The 21,191-nt window shown below is 55.0% G+C and overlaps 1 protein-coding gene across 1 annotated transcript; it reads left to right on the forward strand.

Annotated features, from left to right (window-relative positions):
* Positions 1 to 5: 5 nt before the first annotated feature.
* mcm5 (minichromosome maintenance complex component 5) lies at positions 6 to 13,852 on the forward strand (the record flags this gene model as incomplete). The annotated part of the gene is given in 13 exon segments (XM_067974256.1): positions 6 to 27; positions 1,211 to 1,290; positions 1,292 to 1,383; positions 2,810 to 2,921; positions 3,928 to 4,071; positions 6,399 to 6,464; positions 7,618 to 7,689; positions 7,691 to 7,795; positions 8,645 to 8,757; positions 9,206 to 9,334; positions 9,443 to 9,585; positions 10,423 to 10,550; positions 13,455 to 13,852. Coding segments are annotated over 13 exon segments (1,308 nt in total), but the record flags the coding sequence as incomplete, so codon positions are not given.
* Positions 13,853 to 21,191: the final 7,339 nt, after the last annotated feature.

Genomic DNA, 21,191 nt, shown 5'->3' on the forward strand with positions numbered 1-21,191 from the left:
TAATCCAAGTGGACACCGAGGGCACAGGTGCGTTCTCCTCCCGCGCAATCAGCTGGGGTCCTGTCCGGCCGCACGGCCAAAGACGGGCCCTCTTTGTTGTCTCCTGAGGGCCCTGCCTTGTGCTGAAGAGCCCCTGGGCCCTAGTGCCCGTCAGGAGCTCCGTCCCGAGGGGCAGGTCTCTTGTGTGGGACCCTTGACTGGGCCAGATTAACACTCGGGCCCACGGGTCCAGGCCCCGCAGGAAAACCGCTGGCTCGGTGGGTCACTCTCTCGCCCCTGAGTCGTGTGTTCAAGTCCCACTCCAGAGACCTGAGCACAAAATCCGGGCTGACGCTCCCAGTGCAATACTGAGGGAGTGCTGCACTGTCGGAGGTGCCGTCTTTCGGATGAGACGTTAAACTGAGGCCCCCGTCTGCTCTGGAGGTAAAATATCCACAGCACTGTTTTGAAGAAGAGCAGGGAAGTTCTCCCCGGTGTCCTGGGCCGATATTTATCCCTCAACCAACATCACTAAAACAGATTATCTGGCTATTATCACATTGCTGTTTGTGGATCTTGCTGTGCGCAAATTGGCTGCCGCATTTCTACATTACAACAGTGGCTACACTTCAAAAAGCACTTCATTGGCTGTAAAGTGCTTTCGGACATCCTGATATAGTGTAAGTCGCTATATAAATGCAAGGTGTGTCTTTCAGTTTTGTTCAAGTGCAGTATATTGTGATATAATTTGCTTTATTAATGCAAATTATAAACATTCTGTGGGACTATTTCTGCATGTTTTGCTTTGATGGATGAGAGTTCGGGGGGCTGGGCGCGATGGGGGTACGGGGGGGACTCTTTTTGGTCCTTGGGCCCCAAGAATTATTATTCTGGCTCGGCCCTTGATGCTGAGTGTTGCCTGGTATCCAAGGAGACCACAGTAGCTGACCTCTGCCCTTCTGGAGGGGTCGCAGGGCCGCAGGCTGAGCTCGGATTGCTCGGCCCGGGGCTCTGGTCTGGGATCTTCCTGCTCAGAACATGTCTCGCCACGCGGCCGCTCGAAACTGGGGTGGGGTGGGGGGTGCTCGTTTGATCTAATTTGTTTTTATATTCCGGGGGGAGGGGTTCAGCGGAGGAGGTGTTGTTTTACCCGTCTGTGGTCCGAGCGGGAGTTGTCGTGGCAACAGCCCCCTTTTCTAATGGGCTCTTCGCCCTGACTCTCTGACCTCAGGTCACGGCCTGTCTGGGTCCACGGCTCCGCAGGACGAGGAGGAGTTCAGACGTCTGGCCAACATGTCGAACGTCTACGAGGGCCGTTGCCAAGAGCATCGCTCCCTCCATCTACGGCAGCACCGATATCAAGAAGGCCATCGGCTGCCTGCTGTTCGGGGGCTCGAGGAAACGGTGAGTGTCGGGCAGGGGCGCTGAACCTGACTGTTCGCAAACTCGGCGTCCGACTTAACGCTGAGCTGAGCTCCCGACCACAGTGTCCACTCCGTCACCAAGACCGCCTGCTTCCATCTCCGTAACATCGCCCGTCTCCGCCCCGGCCTCAGCTCATCTGCTGAAACCCTCATCCATGCCTTTGTTACCTCCAGACTGGACTATTCCAATGCTCTCCTGGCCGGCCTCCCATCTTCCACCCTCCGTAAACTTGAGCTCATCCAAAACTCTGCTGCCCGTATCCCAACTCTCACCAAGTCCCGTTCACCCATCACCCCCTGTGCCCACTGACCTACATTGGCTCCCGGTCCAAGGACGACTCGATTTTAAATTTCTCATCCTTGTTTTCAAATCCCTCCCTGGTCTCACCCCTCCCTATCTCTGTAACCTCCTCCAGCCCTACAACCCTCCGAGATCTCTGCGCTCCTCCAATTCTGGCCTCTTGCGCATCCCCGATTTTAATCGTTCCACCATTGCGGCCCTAAGCTCCGGGAATTCCCTCCCTAAACCTCTCTACTGCTCTCTCCTCCTTTAAACCTCTTTGACCAAGCTTTTGGTCACCTGTCCTAATATCTCCTTTTGTGGCTCGGTGTCAAATTTTGTTTGATAATCGCTCCTGTGAAGCACCTTGGGACGTTTTGCAACGTTAAAGGCGCTGTATAAATGCAAGTTGTTTGTTTGCTCTGTGCACTGTCCCTCCTCACGGCCCCGGGCCCAGGTCCTGCGTCTCTTTTCTGGGACCTGCGGGAAGTTTCTACCCAACTCAGCCGAGTCCCTCTGGGTCTGGTGAGGTTACCAAGAACATACAGCACAGAAACAGGCCATTCGGCACAACAGGTCTATGCTGGTGTTTATGCTTCACACGAGCCTCCTCCCTCCCTACTTCATTTCCTTCTATTCCTTTCTCCCCCCGTGTGTTTATCGAGCTTCCCCTAAAATGCATCTACATTATTCGCCTCAACCACTCCTTGTGGTAGCGAGTTCCACATTCTCACCACTCTCTGGATTAAAAAGTTTCTCCTGAATTCCCTACTGGATTTTTTAGTGACTATCTTATATTTATGTCCCCCAGTTCTGGTCTGGCCCACAAGTGGAAACATTTTCTCTCTGTCTCCCCAATCAAACCCTTTCATAATCTTAAAGACCTCTATCAGGTCACACCTCAGCCTTCTCTTTTCTAGAGAAAAGAGCCCCAGCCTGTTCAGCCTTTCCTGATAGTTATAACCTCTCTGTTCTGGTATCATTCTAGTGAATCTTTTGTGCATCTTCTCCAGTGCCTCTATATCCTTGTAATATGGAGACCAGAACTGTACGCCGTGCTCTGTGGTGTGACTGCCTTTGATGTAGTTTGTCTGTCTCCTCCCCCCCCCCCCCCCCCCCCCTCTAGTTTGCCGGATGGTCTGACTAGACGAGGCGACATTAACATGCTGATGCTGGGAGACCCTGGAACGGCCAAATCCCAACTGCTGAAATTTGTGGAGAGATGTTCACCCATTGGGGTAAGTGGAGGGGTCCGGACCCCAGGGGTGGGGCTTTGTGGGGTGCAGACTGCCCCCGGGGGTGGGGCTTTGTGGGGTGCATACTGCCCCCGGGGGTGGGGCTTTGTGGGGTGCATACTGCCCCCGGGGGTGGGGCTTTGTGGGGTGCATACTGCCCCCGGGGGTGGGGCTCTGTGGGGTGTAGACTGCCCCCCGGGGGTGGGGCTCTGTGGGGTGCAGACTGCCCCCGGGGGTGGGGCTCTGTGGGGTGCAGACACCGTCCTTGATTAACTCCACATTAGATGACCCCTCAGAAAGTAGCTCATTAGCTGAGAGGAGCTTGGCAATATCTTTGCTGCATAAATGCAAATCTTCTCTCTGTGATGGCCCACTGTGCCATCTGGTGTGCTCCCTACAGCGGGCACTGTACCCGAGGCAGGGGACTAGGATGATCCACAAACCCACTGAGAGTTTGCCCCTGTGCCAGTCCTCGATGGCCCTGCCCGGCCCCGGGACCTGACTCTGTGGGGAGAGGGGCAGCACTGAGCCATGGCTGGCACTACCTTTGTCTCCTTAAAGCTCAATCACGTTCGTGCCCCCCCCCGGGAGAGACATCCTGTCAGTCCTTCTCTTACTCCCTCAATCAGGCCTGGGCCCTTCACCGATGCCCAGGGTACAGCAGCCTAGTGATGGTGTTCATGGACTTTGCAATTCACAGGCAAGTTGGGGAATTGAATTGAATATATCTGGTCATTTAGGGGCTGGCACCGGATAAAATGAGCGTGAAAACGATCAGGTCGTCATAGGTTCAATGCCCTTCAGGGAAGGGAATCTGCCTGGTCCGGGCCTACACGTGACTTCAGTCCCAAACCACGTGGTTGACTCCAAATGCCCTCAGGGCAAACGGGGGATGGGCAATAAACACGGCCTCGCCAGTGCTGTTGGCAGCGGTGGGGGGGGGCGGTTGTCTGGTTGCCGTGGTGATTCCTCCGCTGACAGGTGGACTCTCTGTTTGTACTCGATGCAGGTGTACACCTCCGGGAAGGGCAGCAGTGCAGCCGGACTCACGGCCTCCGTCATGCGGGATCCGTCCTCCCGGAACTTCGTCATGGAGGGCGGGGCCATGGTCCTGGCCGACGGGGGCGTTGTCTGCATCGACGAGTTTGACAAGGTACAAGACTGTAGGCGTACTGTCACTGGGCGAGGGCGCATGACCTGAGCCGTGCGAGGCCGGGTGGAGAGGTGCTGGGAGTTGTTCGGAACAAGGGGACTAGTTAACGTAGAAAGTGACCAGCTATTGACTAGTTAAAGAAGACCGTGAACGGCTATCGACTAGGTAACTTAGACGATGACCAGCTATTGACTAATCAGCGGAAACAATATTTCAGGGAGCGAGTGGCCAACCTGTGGAACAGACTCCCGAGGGAGACAGTCAATACAGAAAGTGGTGGTTCATTCAAATGCAAATCAGCTAGAATTCTTTCAGAGAATAACTTTTTGGGTTACGGAAAGTATGGCCTGAGGCACTAAATGAATACATTGCATCCATCTTCACTAGAGAAGAGGATGCTGCCATTGTAGCAGTAAAGGAGGAGTTAGCAGCGATATTGGATAGAATACAAATAGATAAAGAGGAGGGACTTAAAAGATTGGCAGTATTCAAAGTAGAAAAGTCACCCGGTCCGGATGGGATCATCCTCGGTTACTGAGGGTGGAAGTTGTGGAGGCTCTGGCCACAATCTTCCAATCCTTCTTAGATACGGGGACAGTGCCAGAGGGCTGGAGGATTGTAAATGTTACACCCCTGTTCAAATAAGGAGAGACGGATAAACCTGGGAATTACAGGCCAGTCGGCCTAACGTCATTGGTGAGGAAACTTTGACACAGTAATCCGGGACAAAATTAATTGGCGTTTGGAAAAATGCGGGCTAATAAATGAAAGTCAGCACAGATTTGTTAAAGGAAAATTGTGTTTGACTAACTTGATTGAGTTCTTTGATGAAGTAACGGAGAGGGTTGATGAGGGTCGTGTGGTTGATGTTGTGAATATGGACTTTCAAAAGGCATTTGTAAAAATGCCACATAATAGACTTGGTAGCAAAATTAAAGCCCATGGGATTAAAGGGACAGTGGCAGTGTGGATACAAAATTGGCTAAGGGACAGAGAGTAGTGGTGAACGGTTGTTTTTCAGACTGGAGGGAAATATACAGTGGTGTCCCCCAGGGGGTCAGTATTAGGACCACTGCTCTTTTTGATATATATTAATGACCTGGACTTGGATGTAGAGGGTATAATTTCAAAATTTGCAGATGACATAAAATTCTGAAATGTAGTAAACAATGAGGAGGATAGTAACAGACTTCAGGAGGACAGAGACAGGCTGGTGAAATGGGCAGACACATGGCAGATGAATTTAATGCAGAGAAGTGTGAAGTGATACATTTTGGTAGGAAGAATGAGGAGAGGCAATATAAACTAAATGGTACAATTTTAAAGGGAGTGCAGGAATAGAGAGACCTGGGGGTGGACATACACAAATCTTTGAAGGTGGCAGGACAAGTTGAGAAGGCTTTATTTTAAAAAAAGCATATGGGATCCTGGGCTTTATTAATAGAGGCACAGAGTACAAATCAAGGAAGTTATAAATGTTTAGCATAAAACACTGGTTAGGCCTCAGCTGGAGTGTTGTGTTCAATTCTGGGCACTGCACTTTAGGAAAGATGTCAAGGCCTTAGAGAGGGTGCTGAGGAGATTTACTGGAATGGTGCCAGGGATGAGGGACTTCAGTTATGTGGAGAGACTGGAGAAGCTGGGGTTGTTCTCCTTAGAACAGAGAGGGTTAAGGGAGATTTGATAGAGGTGTTCAAAATCATGAGGGGTTTTGATAGAGTGAATAAGGAGAAAACTGTTTCCAGTGGCAGAAGGGTCGGTAACCAGAGGACACAGATTGATCGTCAGAAGAGCCAGAGGTGACATGAGGAAACATTTTTTTACGCTACAACTTATGATCTGGAATGCGCTGCCTGAAAGGGCGGTGGAAGCAGATTCAATAATAACTTTCAAAAGGGAATTGAATACTTGAAGGGAAAATATTTGCAAGGCTCTGGGGAAAGAGCGGGTGAATGGGACTAAAAGGACAGCTCTTTCAAAGAACCAGCACAGGCACGATGGGCCGAATGGCCTGTGCTGTACCTCACTATGATACTAGTATATGAGTAATTTGAGACATGACGTGTGGTGAGTGGAACAGGTAACCTTCGACCTCTGGTTCCCAAATCTCTCCTCCAATGGGGATTTTCCTCACCTCATGTCTGGGTCTGTTGGAGACTCATTGACGGAGATTGATCGCTATAATTAGTCAACAACTCCATTATTGTATCATGTGACTACCAGGATGGTAGAAGGTGAACTAGATGGACCTCTATCATCCAGTGATCCCTATGTTTGTTTAATATCCCGACGATGTGCTGACTCTCTATTCCGCTCTCTGTCCCTAGATGCGAGAGGACGACAGGGTGGCCATTCACGAGGCCATGGAGCAGCAAACCATCTCCATCGCCAAGGTGAGAGGGCGCCAGTGTGGAGCGGCCCTTGGTGCCTGAGGCCTGGGCTCGGGTTACAGGCGGAGCCGGCCGAGGCGTCACATGGTGGGAGATGTGGGAGAGTCTCACGGGATGTGATGTGTGCTCGAGAGGCCAGAAAGGATATTTAATACTAACTGAGGAGAGAATTGAGATTGGAAAGAGGTTTTTGGCTCCCAGAGCGTAGGGAATATCCCAGATAAATCAGAGAGGGGGTGGGATGGATGGATGGAGGGATTAGTACAGAGGGACAGGACGGAGGGATTGGGACGGATAGTCAGATGTGAGATTACTGCCAACTGAGCCGTGGGGAGAGTGGATTCCCAGGTTCAGCTTGATTGATCAAATGGTCTTTTCTGATTCCTTTCACCCGTGACTCCTTCTGACAGGCCTGGTTTCAGAGCAGTGAAGGGCCCCGGAGGGGGTCACTGTGGTTACAGTAGGCCTGGGTGAGGGGGGTGAAATCACCGTGGTTACTGTAGGCCCAGGAGGGGGGGGGGGGGCACTGTGGTTACTGTAGGCCTGGGGAGGGGGGGGGGCACTGCGGTTACTGTAGGCCTGGGAGGGGGGGTCACTGCGGTTACTGTAGGCCCGGGAGGGGGGTGAAATCACCGTGGTTACTGTAGGCCCAGGAGGGGGGGGGGGGGGCACTGTGGTTACTGTAGGCCTGGGAGGGGGGGGCACTGCGGTTACTGTAGGCCTGGGAGGGGGGGGGTCACTGCGGTTACTGTAGGCCCGGGAGGGGGGTGAAATCACCGTGGTTACTGTAGGCCCGGGAGGGGGGGGCACTGTGGTTACTGTAGGCCTGGGAGGGGGGGGCACTGCGGTTACTGTAGGCCCGGGGAGGGGGGTGAAATCACCGTGGTTACTGTAGGCCCGGGAGGGGGGGGCACTGCGGTTACTGTAGGCTCAGGAGGGGGGGTGGGGTCACCGTGGTTACTGTAGACCCAGGAGTCAGGGGGGGGGGGGGCGCTGCGGTTACTGTAGGCCCGGGAGGGACCCAGCAGAGGAGGGGATGAATATTCCCTGAGGAATCTCTCCCTGAGTGTCCAGGGTTGGTCCGGGGGGGTTTTGTGTTACTTGGAATATCTGTGACTGGGGGTTATTGACGGGAATCTATCTTTCTCCTGCACAGGCCGGGATCACAACCACCCTTAATTCCCGCTGCTCGGTTCTGGCCGCGGCAAACTCCGTCTTCGGGCGCTGGAGACGACACGAAAGGAGACGAGAACATCGACTTCATGCCGACCATCCTGTCCCGATTCGACATGATCTTCATCATTAAGGACGAGCACAATGACGAGAGAGACATGGTGAGGGGGGGGGGGGTGGGGGCATTGAGTAGATGCCGTGGGCTCTGATTGAGGCGAGTCTGCTCACTCGCCCTCCAGCGGGTGTGTCTCCGGCACTCGATCTGAGCGGGTGGCTCGTTGGGTAAGTGGACTGCCCGGCGTGGGGCTCAGGCCTACAGCCCGGCGAGGCCCAGCTTTACCCCCTGGGCTGTGCCGAGTTAGTTGATGTCAGTCGGGGGCAGTGGTTCCAAAGTTGCCCTTGAGCTTGGGGTAGGACTGATCGACCAGGGGAGCTGCACCTGCTCGCTGTAATGTCTTTGAGAGGATATTGGTGCAGGGCTGGGCCGCAGTCTCTGTCAGTGGGCAATGAGGCCCGATCCTGTGCGCAGACCTGCACGGGGACTGGGGGGGGGTCCTGCCCCCGGTCTATTCCTCTACCCCCGCCCCCCCCCCCCCAAGCTGCCAACTCAGGCCAGATTTTTGGTGGTGGGGGGGGGGGAAATCAAAGGTTGCTGCAGTTTACTATAAATCTGGTTTACAGACCTGACCAGTGACCAACCAAATGAGTTGGAAAACCATGGCGTTGTCATAGAAACCTGACTGGGGTGACGAATGTCCTTCAGGGAGGGGGAGCTGCTCTCCCTGGGCCGGGTCTGGTCCGCAGGTGACTCCAGTCCCTCAGCACATGGGAGACTCTTAAAGGTCAGGGGGCAACTCGAGGCGGGCAATCAATACCGACCTTGCCAGCGATGCCCACGTCGTGCCAATTCTTCCCCCCACCCCCCCCCCCCCCCACCCCCCCCCTGGGCTGTCTCTTTTAGGTTCCTTCTGGTTTTAAGAGACTAACCTTTATCCCTCTGCCCCCCACAGATACTGGCCAAACATGTCATGAACGTGCACCTCAGCGCCCTGACGCAAACCCACGCCGTGGAGGGAGAGATCGAGCTCAACAAACTGAAGAAATACATCTCGTACTGTCGCACGTGAGTGAGGGAGGGAGGGTGGCACGGACTGGGGGAAGGGGGGGAGGAGGGGTGGGACCCGGAGGGACCGACACATCAGGAAGGCCCCAGGGTTTGACTCTCGGCCTGTGCACAGTTAGCCGAGGTGGGGGTGACTCAAGTTGGCCTCAGTAAGACCACGGTCCCTGCTCGTGACTCCTGGTGGGTCCCGGGGACACGAGCTGCTCTGGGTGTGATCCCTCTTGCAGATGAATAGCCTGGCAGTGCCCCCCTGTCCAGAGGGGCGTCTGTACTCAATACCCCAGCAAGAATCGGTGCCTCTCGGAGAGGGGGGGGTGCGGGAGGAAGAGTATGGATTTAACGGGCAGGTAAGGGGCAGGGGTAGACTGTTCGGCTGGGTGTTTTCCCCGGGGGTGGGGTGGTTGCTGTTCAGGGGGCCGTATATAATCGCCCGCTTTGTCTCCCGCAGGAGGTGTGGGCCCAGACTGTCGGCCGAGGCAGCGGAGAAACTGAAGAACAAATACATTGTGATGCGGAGCGGAGCGAGAGAACATGAGCGGGAGAGCGATCGAACCAGCAGCATTCCCATCACCGTCAGGTCAGCATCGGGGGGGTGGGGGGCGCTGGTCTATTTTCCCCCCCCCAGTGCGTCGATCTCTCCCCCTCCCCGGTGCCCATTGATTTATTTTTTCCCCTCTCCTCCCAGGCAGTTGGAGGCCGTCATCCGAATCTCAGAGTCATTGGCGAAGATGAAGCTCCAGCCGTTCGCCACAGAGCGCGATGTGGAGGAGGCTCTACGTCTGTTCCAGGTTTCCACACTGGACGCAGCCCTGTCGGGCAATCTAACCGGTGAGTGCGGAGGATCGTTATGTACTGGGGGGTGGGGTGCAGCGTTTCTGGGTTGGAGGCGAGTGTCTTGATTCGGTCAGGTGAACTCCCAGAGTGCTGTTGGTGGGTGGGTGGGAGAGGGGGGGCGCTTGAGGGGCGGGGCCCGGGAGAGGGGGGGGGGCGCTTGAGGGGCGGGGCCCGGGAGAGGGGGGGGGGCGCTTGAGGGGCGGGGCCCGGGAGAGGGGGGGCGCTTGAGGGGCGGGGCCCGGGAGAGGGGGGGGCGCTTGAGGGGCGGGGCCCGGGAGAGGGGGGGCGCTTGAGGGGCGGGGCCCGGGAGAGGGGGGGGCGCTTGAGGGGCGGGGCCCGGGAGAGGGGGGGCGCTTGAGGGGCGGGGCCCGGGAGAGGGGGGGCGCTTGAGGGGCGGGGCCCGGGAGAGGGGGGGCGCTTGAGGGGCGGGGCCCGGGAGAGGGGGGGCGCTTGAGGGGCGGGGCCCGGGAGAGGGGGGGCGCTTGAGGGGCGGGGCCCGGGAGAGGGGGGGCGCTTGAGGGGCGGGGCCCGGGAGAGGGGGGGGCGCTTGAGGGGCGGGGCCCGGGAGAGGGGGGGCGCTTGAGGGGCGGGGCCCGGGAGAGGGGGGGGCGCTTGAGGGGCGGGGCCCGGGAGAGGGGGGGGCGCTTGAGGGGCGGGGCCCGGGAGAGGGGGGGCGCTTGAGGGGCGGGGCCCGGGAGAGGGGGGGCGCTTGAGGGGCGGGGCCCGGGAGAGGGGGGGCGCTTGAGGGGCGGGGCCCGGGAGAGGGGGGGGCCTGTGGCCGCTGCTCTGTGGTTCCGCTGTAAATATAATCCTCTTCCTCCTCGTTGCCAGGGGTGGAGGGGTTCACCACGGCGGAGGACCAGGAGATGTTGTCTCGAGTCGAGAAGCAGCTGAAACGTCGCTTTGCCATCGGGTCGCAGGTCTCCGAGCACAGCATCGTGCAGGACTTCCTCAAGCAGGTGGGTGGGTCGCTCGGAGAGCCAGCACGGGCCAAACGGCCGCCTCCTCTGTAAAATTCTCCGGTTCCATTATCCATAGACCTTCTCGCCCTCCTTGTTGGGAGAGGAAGGAGGGGCAGTTATTCGAGGTGGGGCTCCCCGCAGACCCACACTGCCCTGTGAGACGTCCTGTGATGGTGTCCACGCTGTGTTGAATCACCTGGCCTGGGGCGGACCTGAAGAACACTCTGTACCAGCGAGCTGTTGGCGCCTGTGGAGTCCTAGCCCAGGGTGGGTTGGTGATTCCTGGAGAGATGGGGGGAGCAGTTCCTGAGTCCCATGGGTTTCAGGGTTGTTCAGGCTGTTCGCTGATCCTGATTACAGGGCTCGAGGTGAGATTCCATCTGACTGAAACAGGAGTCCGTTCGGATGGATTGAAACATGGGAATCGCTGGACAGGAATAGACAGAGGTCCACCTTGTTCACCTTCTACCATCCTGGTAGCCCCATCATAATGATAATAGAGTTGTTTGCTGATTATAGCAATCAATCTATCAATGAGTCTCCAAGAGTCCCAGACACGACATGAGGTAAACCCCCAGTGTGGGGAGATTTGGGAACCAGAGGTCCAAAGTTCCTCCCGAGCACCATTCACCACATCTTATGTCTCAAATTACTCTGGGACATTTCATCAGTAATTCTTCAAAATCAGTTTGACTTAAATTTGTACCAAAGCATCGGTTAGGCCTCAGTTTGAGTTCTGGGCGTCTCGATATAGGAAGGACATCAAGGCCACAGAGGGCGTACAGCGTGGATTCACCAGGGTGAGGCCAGGGATGGGAGATTATAGTCATGAGAAACTCGAGATACTGGGATTTTTTCCGCCAGAGGAGGGAGGGTTAAGGAGGTTTAATGGAGGTTTTTGCCTCGTGAGGCGTTCGTTCTGTTACTGACTAGGGGAAGACTATTCCACCCCCAGGTTGGGGAGTCGGTGACTAGGGCCAACAAATCAAAATTCACTTAAGAGAAATGCCTTTACAGGGAGCGGGAGTAGGGAATGACTTTCCACAGGGAGTGGTTGAGGGAGAGACCATTGTATCTGTGAAGGGAATTTGGATAAATATTTGAAGCAGAGGAAGATGGGGATTAGTTAGGGATTGATACAGGGCTATGGGGAGAGAGTGGGGCAGTGGGATTAGTTTGGGATTGATACAGGGCTATGGGGAGAGAGTGGGACAGTGGGATTAGTTTGGGATTGATACAGGGCTATGGGGAGAGAGTGGGGCAGTGGGATTAGTTTGGGATTGATACAGGGCTATGGGGAGAGAGTGGGGCAGTGGGATTAGTTTGGGATTGATACAGGGCTATGGGGAGAGAGTGGGGCAGTGGGATTAGTTTGGGATTGATACAGGGCTATGGGGAGAGAGTGGGACAGTGGGATTAGTTTGGGATTGATACAGGGCTATGGGGAGAGTGGGGCAGTGGGATTAGTTTGGGATTGATACAGGGCGATGGGGAGAGAGTGGGGCAGTGGGATTAGTTTGGGATTGATACAGGGCTATGGGGAGAGAGTGGGGCAGTGGGATTAGTTTGGGATTGATACAGGGCGATGGGGAGAGAGTGGGGCAGTGGGATTAGTTAGGGATTGATACAGGACTATGGGGAGAGAGCGGGGCAGTGGGATTAGTTAGGGATTGATACAGGGCTATGGGGAGAGAGTGGGGCAGTGGGATTAGTTAGGGATTGATACAGGACTATGGGGAGAGAGCGGGGCAGTGGGATTAGTTAGGGATTGATACAGGGCTATGGGGAGAGAGTGGGGCAGTGGGATTAGTTCGGGATTGATACAGGGCTATGGGGAGAGAGTGGGGCAGTGGGATTAGTTAGGGATTGATACAGGGCTATGGGGAGAGAGTGGGACAGTGGGATTAGTTTGGGATTGATACAGGGCTATGGGGAGAGAGCGGGGCAGTGGGATTAGTTTGGGATTGATACAGGGCCATGGGGAGAGAGTGGGGCAGTGGGATTAGTTTGGGATTGATACAGGGCTATGGGGAGAGAGTGGGGCAGTGGGATTAGTTTGGGATTGATACAGGGCGATGGGGAGAGCGGGGCAGTGGGATTAGTTTGGGATTGATACAGGGCTATGGGGAGAGAGTGGGACAGTGGGGTTAGTTTGGGATTGATACAGGGCCATGGGGAGAGAGTGGGGCAGTGGGATTAGTTTGGGATTGATACAGGGCTATGGGAAGAGAGCGGGACAGTGGGATTAGTTTGGGATTGATACAGGACTATGGGGAGAGAGCGGGGCAGTGGGATTAGTTTGGGATTGATACAGGGCTATGGGGAGAGAGCGGGGCAGTGGGATTAGTTTGGGATTGATACAGGGCTATGGGGAGAGAGCGGGGCAGTGGGATTAGTTTGGGATTGATACAGGGCTATGGGGAGAGAGCGGGGCAGTGGGATTAGTTTGGGATTGATACATGGCTATGGGGAGAGAGCGGGGCAGTGGGATTAGTTTGGGATTGATACAGGGCGATGGGGAGAGAGCGGGGCAGTGGGATTAGTTTGGGATTGATACAGGGCGATGGGGAGAGAGTGGGACAGTGGGATTAGTTAGGGATTGATACAGGGCTATGGGGAGAGAGCGGGGCAGTGGGATTAGTTTGGGATTGATACAGGGCTATGGGGAGAGAGTGGGGCAGTGGGATTAGTTTGGGATTGATACAGGGCTATGGGGAGAGAGTGGGACAGTGGGATTAGTTTGGGATTGATACAGGGCTATGGGGAGAGAGCGGGGCAGTGGGATTAGTGCGGGATTGTTTTAGCAAAGAGCCATCACAGGTACGATGGGCCGAATGGCCTCCTGTGTTTTCGACCCCTCTGGTCCTATTTGTTTGAATGCTCTGTCATGTCTCCCTACAGAAATATCCGGAACACGCCATCTACAAGGTCCTTCAGCTGATGATGCGACGCGGTGAGATTCAGCATCGGATGCAACGCAAAGTTCTTTACCGTATCAAGTAACGGGGGCGGGAGCTGGGGGGAGGGGCCGCTGGGACATCTCGCCCTGTCGGAGGGTCCGAGTCTGTCAGAGTCCGAGCCCCTCCCCCAGACCCCGGTCCAAACCAAGTTACCGGTGACGTGGCGATGAGTTTGGGTAACCAGGCAACCAGTAAACTACCTGAGCTGGCGGGAGATGTTGAGACTAGTGACTGTGTCGTATTTTTTAGCAACTCAACCTTAATGAGCGGCGGAGTTAGTTGGACGGTGTGTCTGACTGCATTTGTTTTATTCCTCAATAAAGTTGTTTACCAGAGTAAGTTGTGATCCTAACTGTGTTTGTTTTTGTCGTGATTACAACAGTGAATGTGACTCGCTGTCCCCACCATGCACTATCTCCCGCCACCCCCCAAGATTGGTGCCGCGGTACAGCCCCACCCTCTCATCACCTCATCCCTGTGGCCATTCTTCACTTTGGAGCCCAGGCAATTCAACTACAGAAGGCATCGCCCCCGAGCCTGCTTCTGTCCACCTGCCAACATCCAAATATGGTGTAAGGCAAAGGTTAATCAGACTGACTGGCTGTGTGCTGATATAATCCTGCTAGTAAAATCTCTCTCCCTCTGCTCGCTCTCCCGGTCTCTGTACGGAGGGAGCTCCTCTGCCTGTCCCCTGTCGGAACTGTTGTTTCTAACACTTTCTCACCCGTATCTCCTATTAATTTTTCTCTCTAAGCAGCTGATTAGCACCTTTAGAATTGCTCCACACTTCGAACGATTTCAAAATTATTACAATTTGAAGAGTTGTACTTTCTGGTTGAGAAGGCTCTCGACACGGACCAGGGGTCCAGCCTGGGGCCCTTCCTGATGTGCTCGACCCTGTACGCTGAACCAGGCGAGCAGCTGGGCCTGGGCTCAGTGCCTGCGCCCTCCAGTTCCCGCAGCCTGCAGTGGTTTCCTCGTCTTGCTGATTGTTCTCTGGAACCTCTGCCTCTCTGAAGCGCTGATCGTGTTTTCTTTCTGATATTCGTACCATTCCATTCTAGAATCTCCCCTCTCAGAAGTAAACTGCGTCCGCTGCCCCAGCACAGCACCTCCAACCCTCCCCAGCGAGCTGTGAGGGCAGCGATCGAGCGTTGAAACTGGTGGGGGGGGGGATTGTTGCGAGCGAGAGACGAGGACTCTGGCCGAGGGCCTAGTCGAGATGCTGGAGCACTTTCAGAAGATCGACCGTCTGACTCTGGCAGTGGACGAGGCGTTTTACGCCTGGACGGTGAGGGGCTTCGAGAGGCTGTGGGCCGTCCCCTCCGTCAGGCTCCTGCTGAAGTGCCTCCGATACTTGCTGGCCTTCCTGGGGAGGGGGCTGGGTTTCAGGCTGCTGGCTGCTTACTGGGCCCGGGTGACGGACTGCATCAACGAGCGGGTGGCAGAGTTCGAGGCCGTCACCCAACTTGATCTGAAAATGCCGCTCGGCGTCTGGGATGTCTGCAGGTAATGGGGAAAGTGGGCAGGTGGGGAATCGGACATGGGCAGCACACTCTCTCCTCCGAGTCAGAAGCTCGTGGGTTCAAGTCTGCACTCCAGAGTCTTGCACATCTAATCCAGGCTGACGTTCCCATTGCAGTACTGAGGGAGTGCTGCACTGTCGGAGGGGCCATTAAACCGAGGCCCCGTCTGCCCTCTTAGGTGGATGTAAAAGACCCCACGGCCACTATTCAAAGAGCAGGGGAGTTCTCCCTGGTGTCCTGACCAATATTTATCCTTCAACGAATACCTAAAATAGATTATCTATTTGTGGGATCTTGCTGTACACAAATTAGCTGTTGCATTTCCTACATTACAACAGTGACTACGCTTCATAAATTACTTCATTAGCTGTAAATCGCTTTGGGATGTCCTGAGATTGTGAAAGGCGCTATATAAATGCAAGTTCGTTCTTTCCTGGCTGCCATCCTGTGCCGCTCTGGCTGAGGGCAGGGTCGGAGGTCACTGGTCTGACTCCAGACCCCATGTGAATGTTGACTTGAACAAAGTGCGAGAAGGGACTGGACCCCAGAAACGGGTCTGGGAATGTGGAGTGGAGACTGTTTCGTGAGATTCTCCCTCGTCTCTTTAGGTGCTGCCTGTTTCTGGACTTTGGATCCACAGGCCTCTGCCACCTCCCAAAAACAACCGCGATTCTGGTGCGTGTTCGGGCTATTTGGTCGTGGGGGGTATCACGGCCGAGTCCAATCCTCGCCCGATCTCCACACACACACACACGCCTTCCAGTAGGAGTCATGGGTGGCAACGGGCCCCCTCCCTAATAAATGGACTGAGTCCCACTGAGGGCGCAGCCTGGGACCCTTCCCCACCACCCCCCCCCCCCCACCACACCGAGCTTGGGACCCCTGCAGTTGAGATTCAGAAGAAAAACTAAATGCTGAAAATTGCTGCTCGTGCACAGCAGTCAGGAGTGTGAATCCTGGGCCTCACCTCCTGACTCCCCAAAGCCTTTCCACCATCTACAAGGCACAAGCCAGGAGTGTGATGGAATACTCTCCACTTGCCTGGATGAGTGCAGCTCCAACAACACTCAAGAAGCTCGACACCATCCAGGACAGAGCAGCCCGCTTGATTGGCACCCCATCCACCACCCTAAACATTCACTCCCTTCACCACCGGCGCACTGTGGCTGCAGTGTGTACCATCCACAGGATGCACTGCAGCAACTCGCCAAGGCTTCTTCGACAGCACCTCCCAAGCCCACGACCTCTACCACCTAGAAGAACAAGAGCAGCAGGCGCATGGGAACAACACCACCTGCACGTCCCCCTCCAAGTCACACACTCCCTGAATTCAGATTAGAATCTGTTGCTTTCTCTCCTTAGAATATATTTTTATCTTCTTTAGATTTTTGGTGCCCCCTCCCTCTCCCCCTCCCCCTTTTACAGTTTTAAGGAAGGGCAGTGGGGTATTGGGGAGGTTTAAAGCAGGGTCTGGCCACCTCCTCTCCCCGCTCACCCCCTTTGCCCCTTCCTCTCCCTCTGTCTCTGCTCAGATGTCCATTCTGTGTTTTAGGACAAAGTACAGTTATCACCAGAACCTGCAGAATCAGATGCTGTCCCTGCGCTGGAGGCTGAGCGGTCACTTGGACCAGGAGTTGACCAAAGCCATGATCCTGAGGAAATACCGAAACCACCTGCTCGACGTGCTGGAGTGGGCCAATCAGATTGCAGAGAAACAAAGGTGGGCAGCGATTGGCTCACGTGTGAGCTGGTTGTTTAAAGGCAGTCCGTGTGGGAGAATTGCTCCTCTCATTTCCCTCACGGTTCGTTCCTTTCTCCATCTCCCTCCCCGCTCCCAATTTTCTCCTCCTCCTCTAAAGGTGATACTCTTGCTGGGGTTCAGAAGCAGCTTCCCTCCAGTATCAAAGACTGAACAGGTTCCCTAGCAAAGACAATACTGAGGGCTGACCTGATAGACCTATGAAAGGGTTTGATCGGTAGATGTAGAGAAGATGTTTCCACTTGTGGGGGAGAACAAAACTAGGGGGCCATAAATATAAGATAGTCACTAATAAATCCAATAGGGAATTCAGGAGAAACTTCTTTGCCCAGAGAGTGGTGAGAAGGTGGAACTGGCTACCACATGGAGTAGCTGAGGCGAATAACGTAGATGTATTAAAGGGGAAGCCAGATGAACACATGAGGGAGAAAGGAATAGAAGGATATGCTGATAGGGTGAGATGAAGTAGGGAGGGAGGAGCCTCGTCTGGAGCATAAACCAGTCAGCATAGACCAGTTGGGCCGAATGGCCTGTTTCTGTGCTATACATTCGAAGTACCCATTCTTCATGCATGAGTTTAGAGAGTGAGTGTGAGCAGGCTGGTCCACTGTGGAGAGCACTGTATCCCAGCCATAAGGAACAGGAGCGCTGGCTGTTTCTACCCTGCCCTTCCTCTGCCGAGCGCAAGGACACTGAGGCGAATTAGAATTTCCCAGTTACCAGCCAAGCTAAATCGGTGTAGCCCAGGGATTAGTGTGTTTTATAGGATGCTCTTTTATCCTCACCTTTAATACAAGTTCAAAGACTAGGGAATACTGAGATGTCTGATTAATATCAAATCAACACAGTGCCCATGAGATTGGCACCAATAGTAACTCACGTACAACGGACTCTTCGGGTGCCGTAAGTGTGTCATCCTGACTGCTCACGTTAGCCTCAGCCAGGCTGATTCCAGTGGGGTTCCGCAGGGCTCGGTACTAGGTCCCTTGCTTTTTGTGGTATATATCAGTGATTTAGACTTAAATGTAGGGGCATGATTAAGAAGTTTGCAGATGATATAAAAATTGGCCGTGTGGTTGATGGTGAGGAGGAAAGCTGTAGACTGCAGGAAGATATCAATGGACTGGTCAGGTGGGCAGAAAAGTGGCAAATGGAATTCAATCCAGAGAAGTGTGAGGTAATGCATTTGGGGAGGGCAAACAAGGCAAGGGAGTACACAGTAAATGGGAGGATACTGAGAGGTGTAGAGGAAGAGAGGGACCTTGGAGTGCATGTCCACAGATCCCTGAAGGTAGCAGGACAGGTAGTTAAGGTGGTTAAGAAGGCATACTGGATACTTTCCTTTATTAGCCGAGGCAAAGAATATAAGAGCAGGATGTTATGCTAGAACTGTATAAAACATTGGTTAGGCCACAGCTTGAGTACTGTGTACAGTTCTGGTCACCACATTACAGGAAAGATGTGATTGCACTAGAGAGGGTACAGAGGAGATTTACGAGGATGTTGCCAGGACTGGAGAATTTTAGCTATGAGGAAAGATTGGATAGGCTGGGGTTGTTTTCTTTGGAACACAGGAGGCTGAGGGGAGATTTAATTGAGGTAAATAAAATTATGACGGGACTAGATAGAGTGGATAGGGAGGACCTATTTCCCTTAGCAGAGGGGTCAGTGACCAGGGGGCATAGATTTAAAGTAATTGGTAGAAGGATTAGAGGGGAGCTGAGGAGAAATTTTTCACCCAGAGGGTGGTGGGGGTCTGGAACTCACTGCCTGAAAGGGTGGTAGAGGCAGAAACCCTCAATTCATTTAAAAAGTACCTGGATGTGCACCTGAAGTGCCGTAACCTACAGGGCTACGGACCAAGTGCTGGAAAGTGGGATTAAGCTGGATGGCTCTTTTTCGGCCGGCATGGGGCTGAATGGCCTCCTTCTGTGCTGTAACTTTCTATGATTCTATGATAGGTCGAAGTCCCTGAGCGGCTCCAGTGCTTTGCATCTTTTGTAGGGTTAATTATATCTGCCTGACGTGACCTCTTTTTGTTAGGCAAGGGTATTAACAGTTACAGAACCAAAGCGGGTAGAAGGAGTTAAAATACAGATCAACCATGATCTAATTGAACAGGCTCGAGGGGCTGAATGGCCTCATCCTATTACATCAGCGAGTCCTGCCTATGTCTAGTTAATACGTCAGTACGTTTACCGAGCACAAACCTGATCTGAGGGTCTGTCTCACACGGGGCGGTACCGGGGGAGCAGGTAATGGGATGGTGGATAAAATGACTGAAGGGTTTCCCTCTGGTGACAGGCACTGGGCTGATTGGCCAGTCCTCTCGGCCCCCTCGTGGCCCGTTCCCGCTGAGATGCCACGAGACAGTTCAGGGACACGATCCGTGGGGCTCTCGTATCTGAAGGAAGGGTGGGTCAGACAGGCAGGAAATGTTGGGGTGGGGTGGGGAGTGGAGGAGGGGCAATTCCAGGTAAATCCACCAGAAGGTTTGTTCAGATGCTGCTCGTTTATTACAGAGTAATAATTCAGGAGGGAGAACTGTCCGAAAATCTCCGAGCGCTGGAGGCTCTGAAGAAAATCTGGAGACTGCTCATCGAAGAGGAGAAAAGATTGAGCCAGGAGTTGAGGAGGTGCCCGGTGCAGAGTTAGAGCGAGGGCACAACAGAGGCATATCGTCCCGAGCTCCTCCACTCCCCCTCCCCCTTCCCTCCTCCACTCCCCCTCCCCCCTCCCCTCCCCTCCTCCCTCCTCCTCACACCCTGGTCCTCCACTCCCCCCTCCTCCCTCCCCTCCTCCCCTCCCCCTCCTCCCTCCCCACCTCCACTCCCCCTCCCCTCCTCCCTCCCCTCCCCCTCCCCTCCTCCACTCCCCCTCCCCTCCTCCCTCCCCTTCCCCTCACACCCTGCTCCTCCACTCCCCCTCCCCATCCCCCCCTCCTCCCCCTCCCCTCCCCCCTCCTCCCCCTCCCCTCCCCCCTCCTCCTCACACCCTGCTCCTCCACTCCCCCCTCCTCCCTCCCCTCCCCCTCCCCCCTGCTCCTCCACTCCCACTCCCCTCCTCCACCTCCCCCCCTTGTCCTCCCCTTCCCCACCTCCGCTCCCCATTCCCCCTCCCCCACTCACCCTCCATTCCTCCACTTCCATTCCGCTCCCCCACCCCCGCTCCTCCTCCCCACTCCCACTCCTCCTCCCCCACCCCCGCTCCTCCTCCCCCGCTCTCCCTCCCACATTCCTCATCCTGTCCTCCCTACTCCCCCTCCCCTCCTCCTCCCTCCCCTCCCCCTCCCCTCCTCCTCCCCCTCCCCTCCTCCTCCCTCTCCCCTCCTCCTCCCTCCCCTCCTCCTCCCTCCCCTCCTCCTCCCTCCCTCTCCCCACTCCCCTCCTCATCTTCCTCTCCCCCTCCGCTCCTCCCCTCCACCTCCGCTCCTCCCCTCCACCTCCCATCCCACTCTCCTCCTTCCCCCCTCCTCTCCCTCCCCCTCCCTCTCCCATCTTTCTCACCTCCCCCCCTCTCTCTCCCCTCACACTTAGGGCTGCAGACTCTGATTGGATGTATTACTGGAGGTTTCATCACATGACCTCCTGCCTCTAGTCGCCCCACCCGGTCGAACAGCCTTTTTTCCATCTCCAATATTTTTATAACTAAAAAAACAAAAGTGTTCAAACAAAACATTTTAAAAAACACAATTTATTTTAATGTCCCTGTGATTCTTATCCTGGACGCTGCTCACAGCAGAGTCCGGGAGATTAATCGTTCATTCCTGGAGGTTTTGGCGCCCCGACTCTCCCCCCGCCCCTACTCTCCCCCCCCGCCCCGACTCTCCCCCCGCCCCTACTCTCCCCCCCCCGCCCCGACTCTCCCCCCGCCCCTACTCTCCCCCACTCTTTTCCACTATCCCTGTCACCAGACCAGCATTTTAATTCCAAGAACTCTGACATTTATTACTTCGTTTCTTCCTCCCCATCTTACACCAGACATCAGGAGCAGAAGCCTGGATCCCAGCAGGGATCGGGAGCAGAAGCCTGGATCCCAGCAGGGATCGGGAGCAGGAGCCTGGATCCCAGCAGGGATCGGGAGCAGAAGCCTGGATCCCAGCAGGGATCGGGAGCAGGAGCCTGGATCCCAGCAGGGATCGGGAGCAGAAGCCTGGATCCCAGCAGGGATCGGGAGCAGGAGCCTGGATCCCAGCAGGGATTAGGTACAGGAACTTGTATCCCAGCAGGGATCGGGAGCAGGAGCCTGTCTCCCTGCTGTCTGGGGAAAGCAGCAACAGTGGGAGTGACACCAAATGCAAGAATTAAACAATCAGTGGGAATGGATTTGAGTGAAGCAATGAACAAAGAATGGACGAGCTGTGCAATGTCTCAGATGTTCTGTATTAAACACA

The sequence above is a fragment of the Heptranchias perlo genome, chromosome 40 (genome assembly GCF_035084215.1).
Source record: "Heptranchias perlo isolate sHepPer1 chromosome 40, sHepPer1.hap1, whole genome shotgun sequence".
NCBI classification, from domain to species: Eukaryota; Metazoa; Chordata; class Chondrichthyes; order Hexanchiformes; family Hexanchidae; genus Heptranchias; species Heptranchias perlo.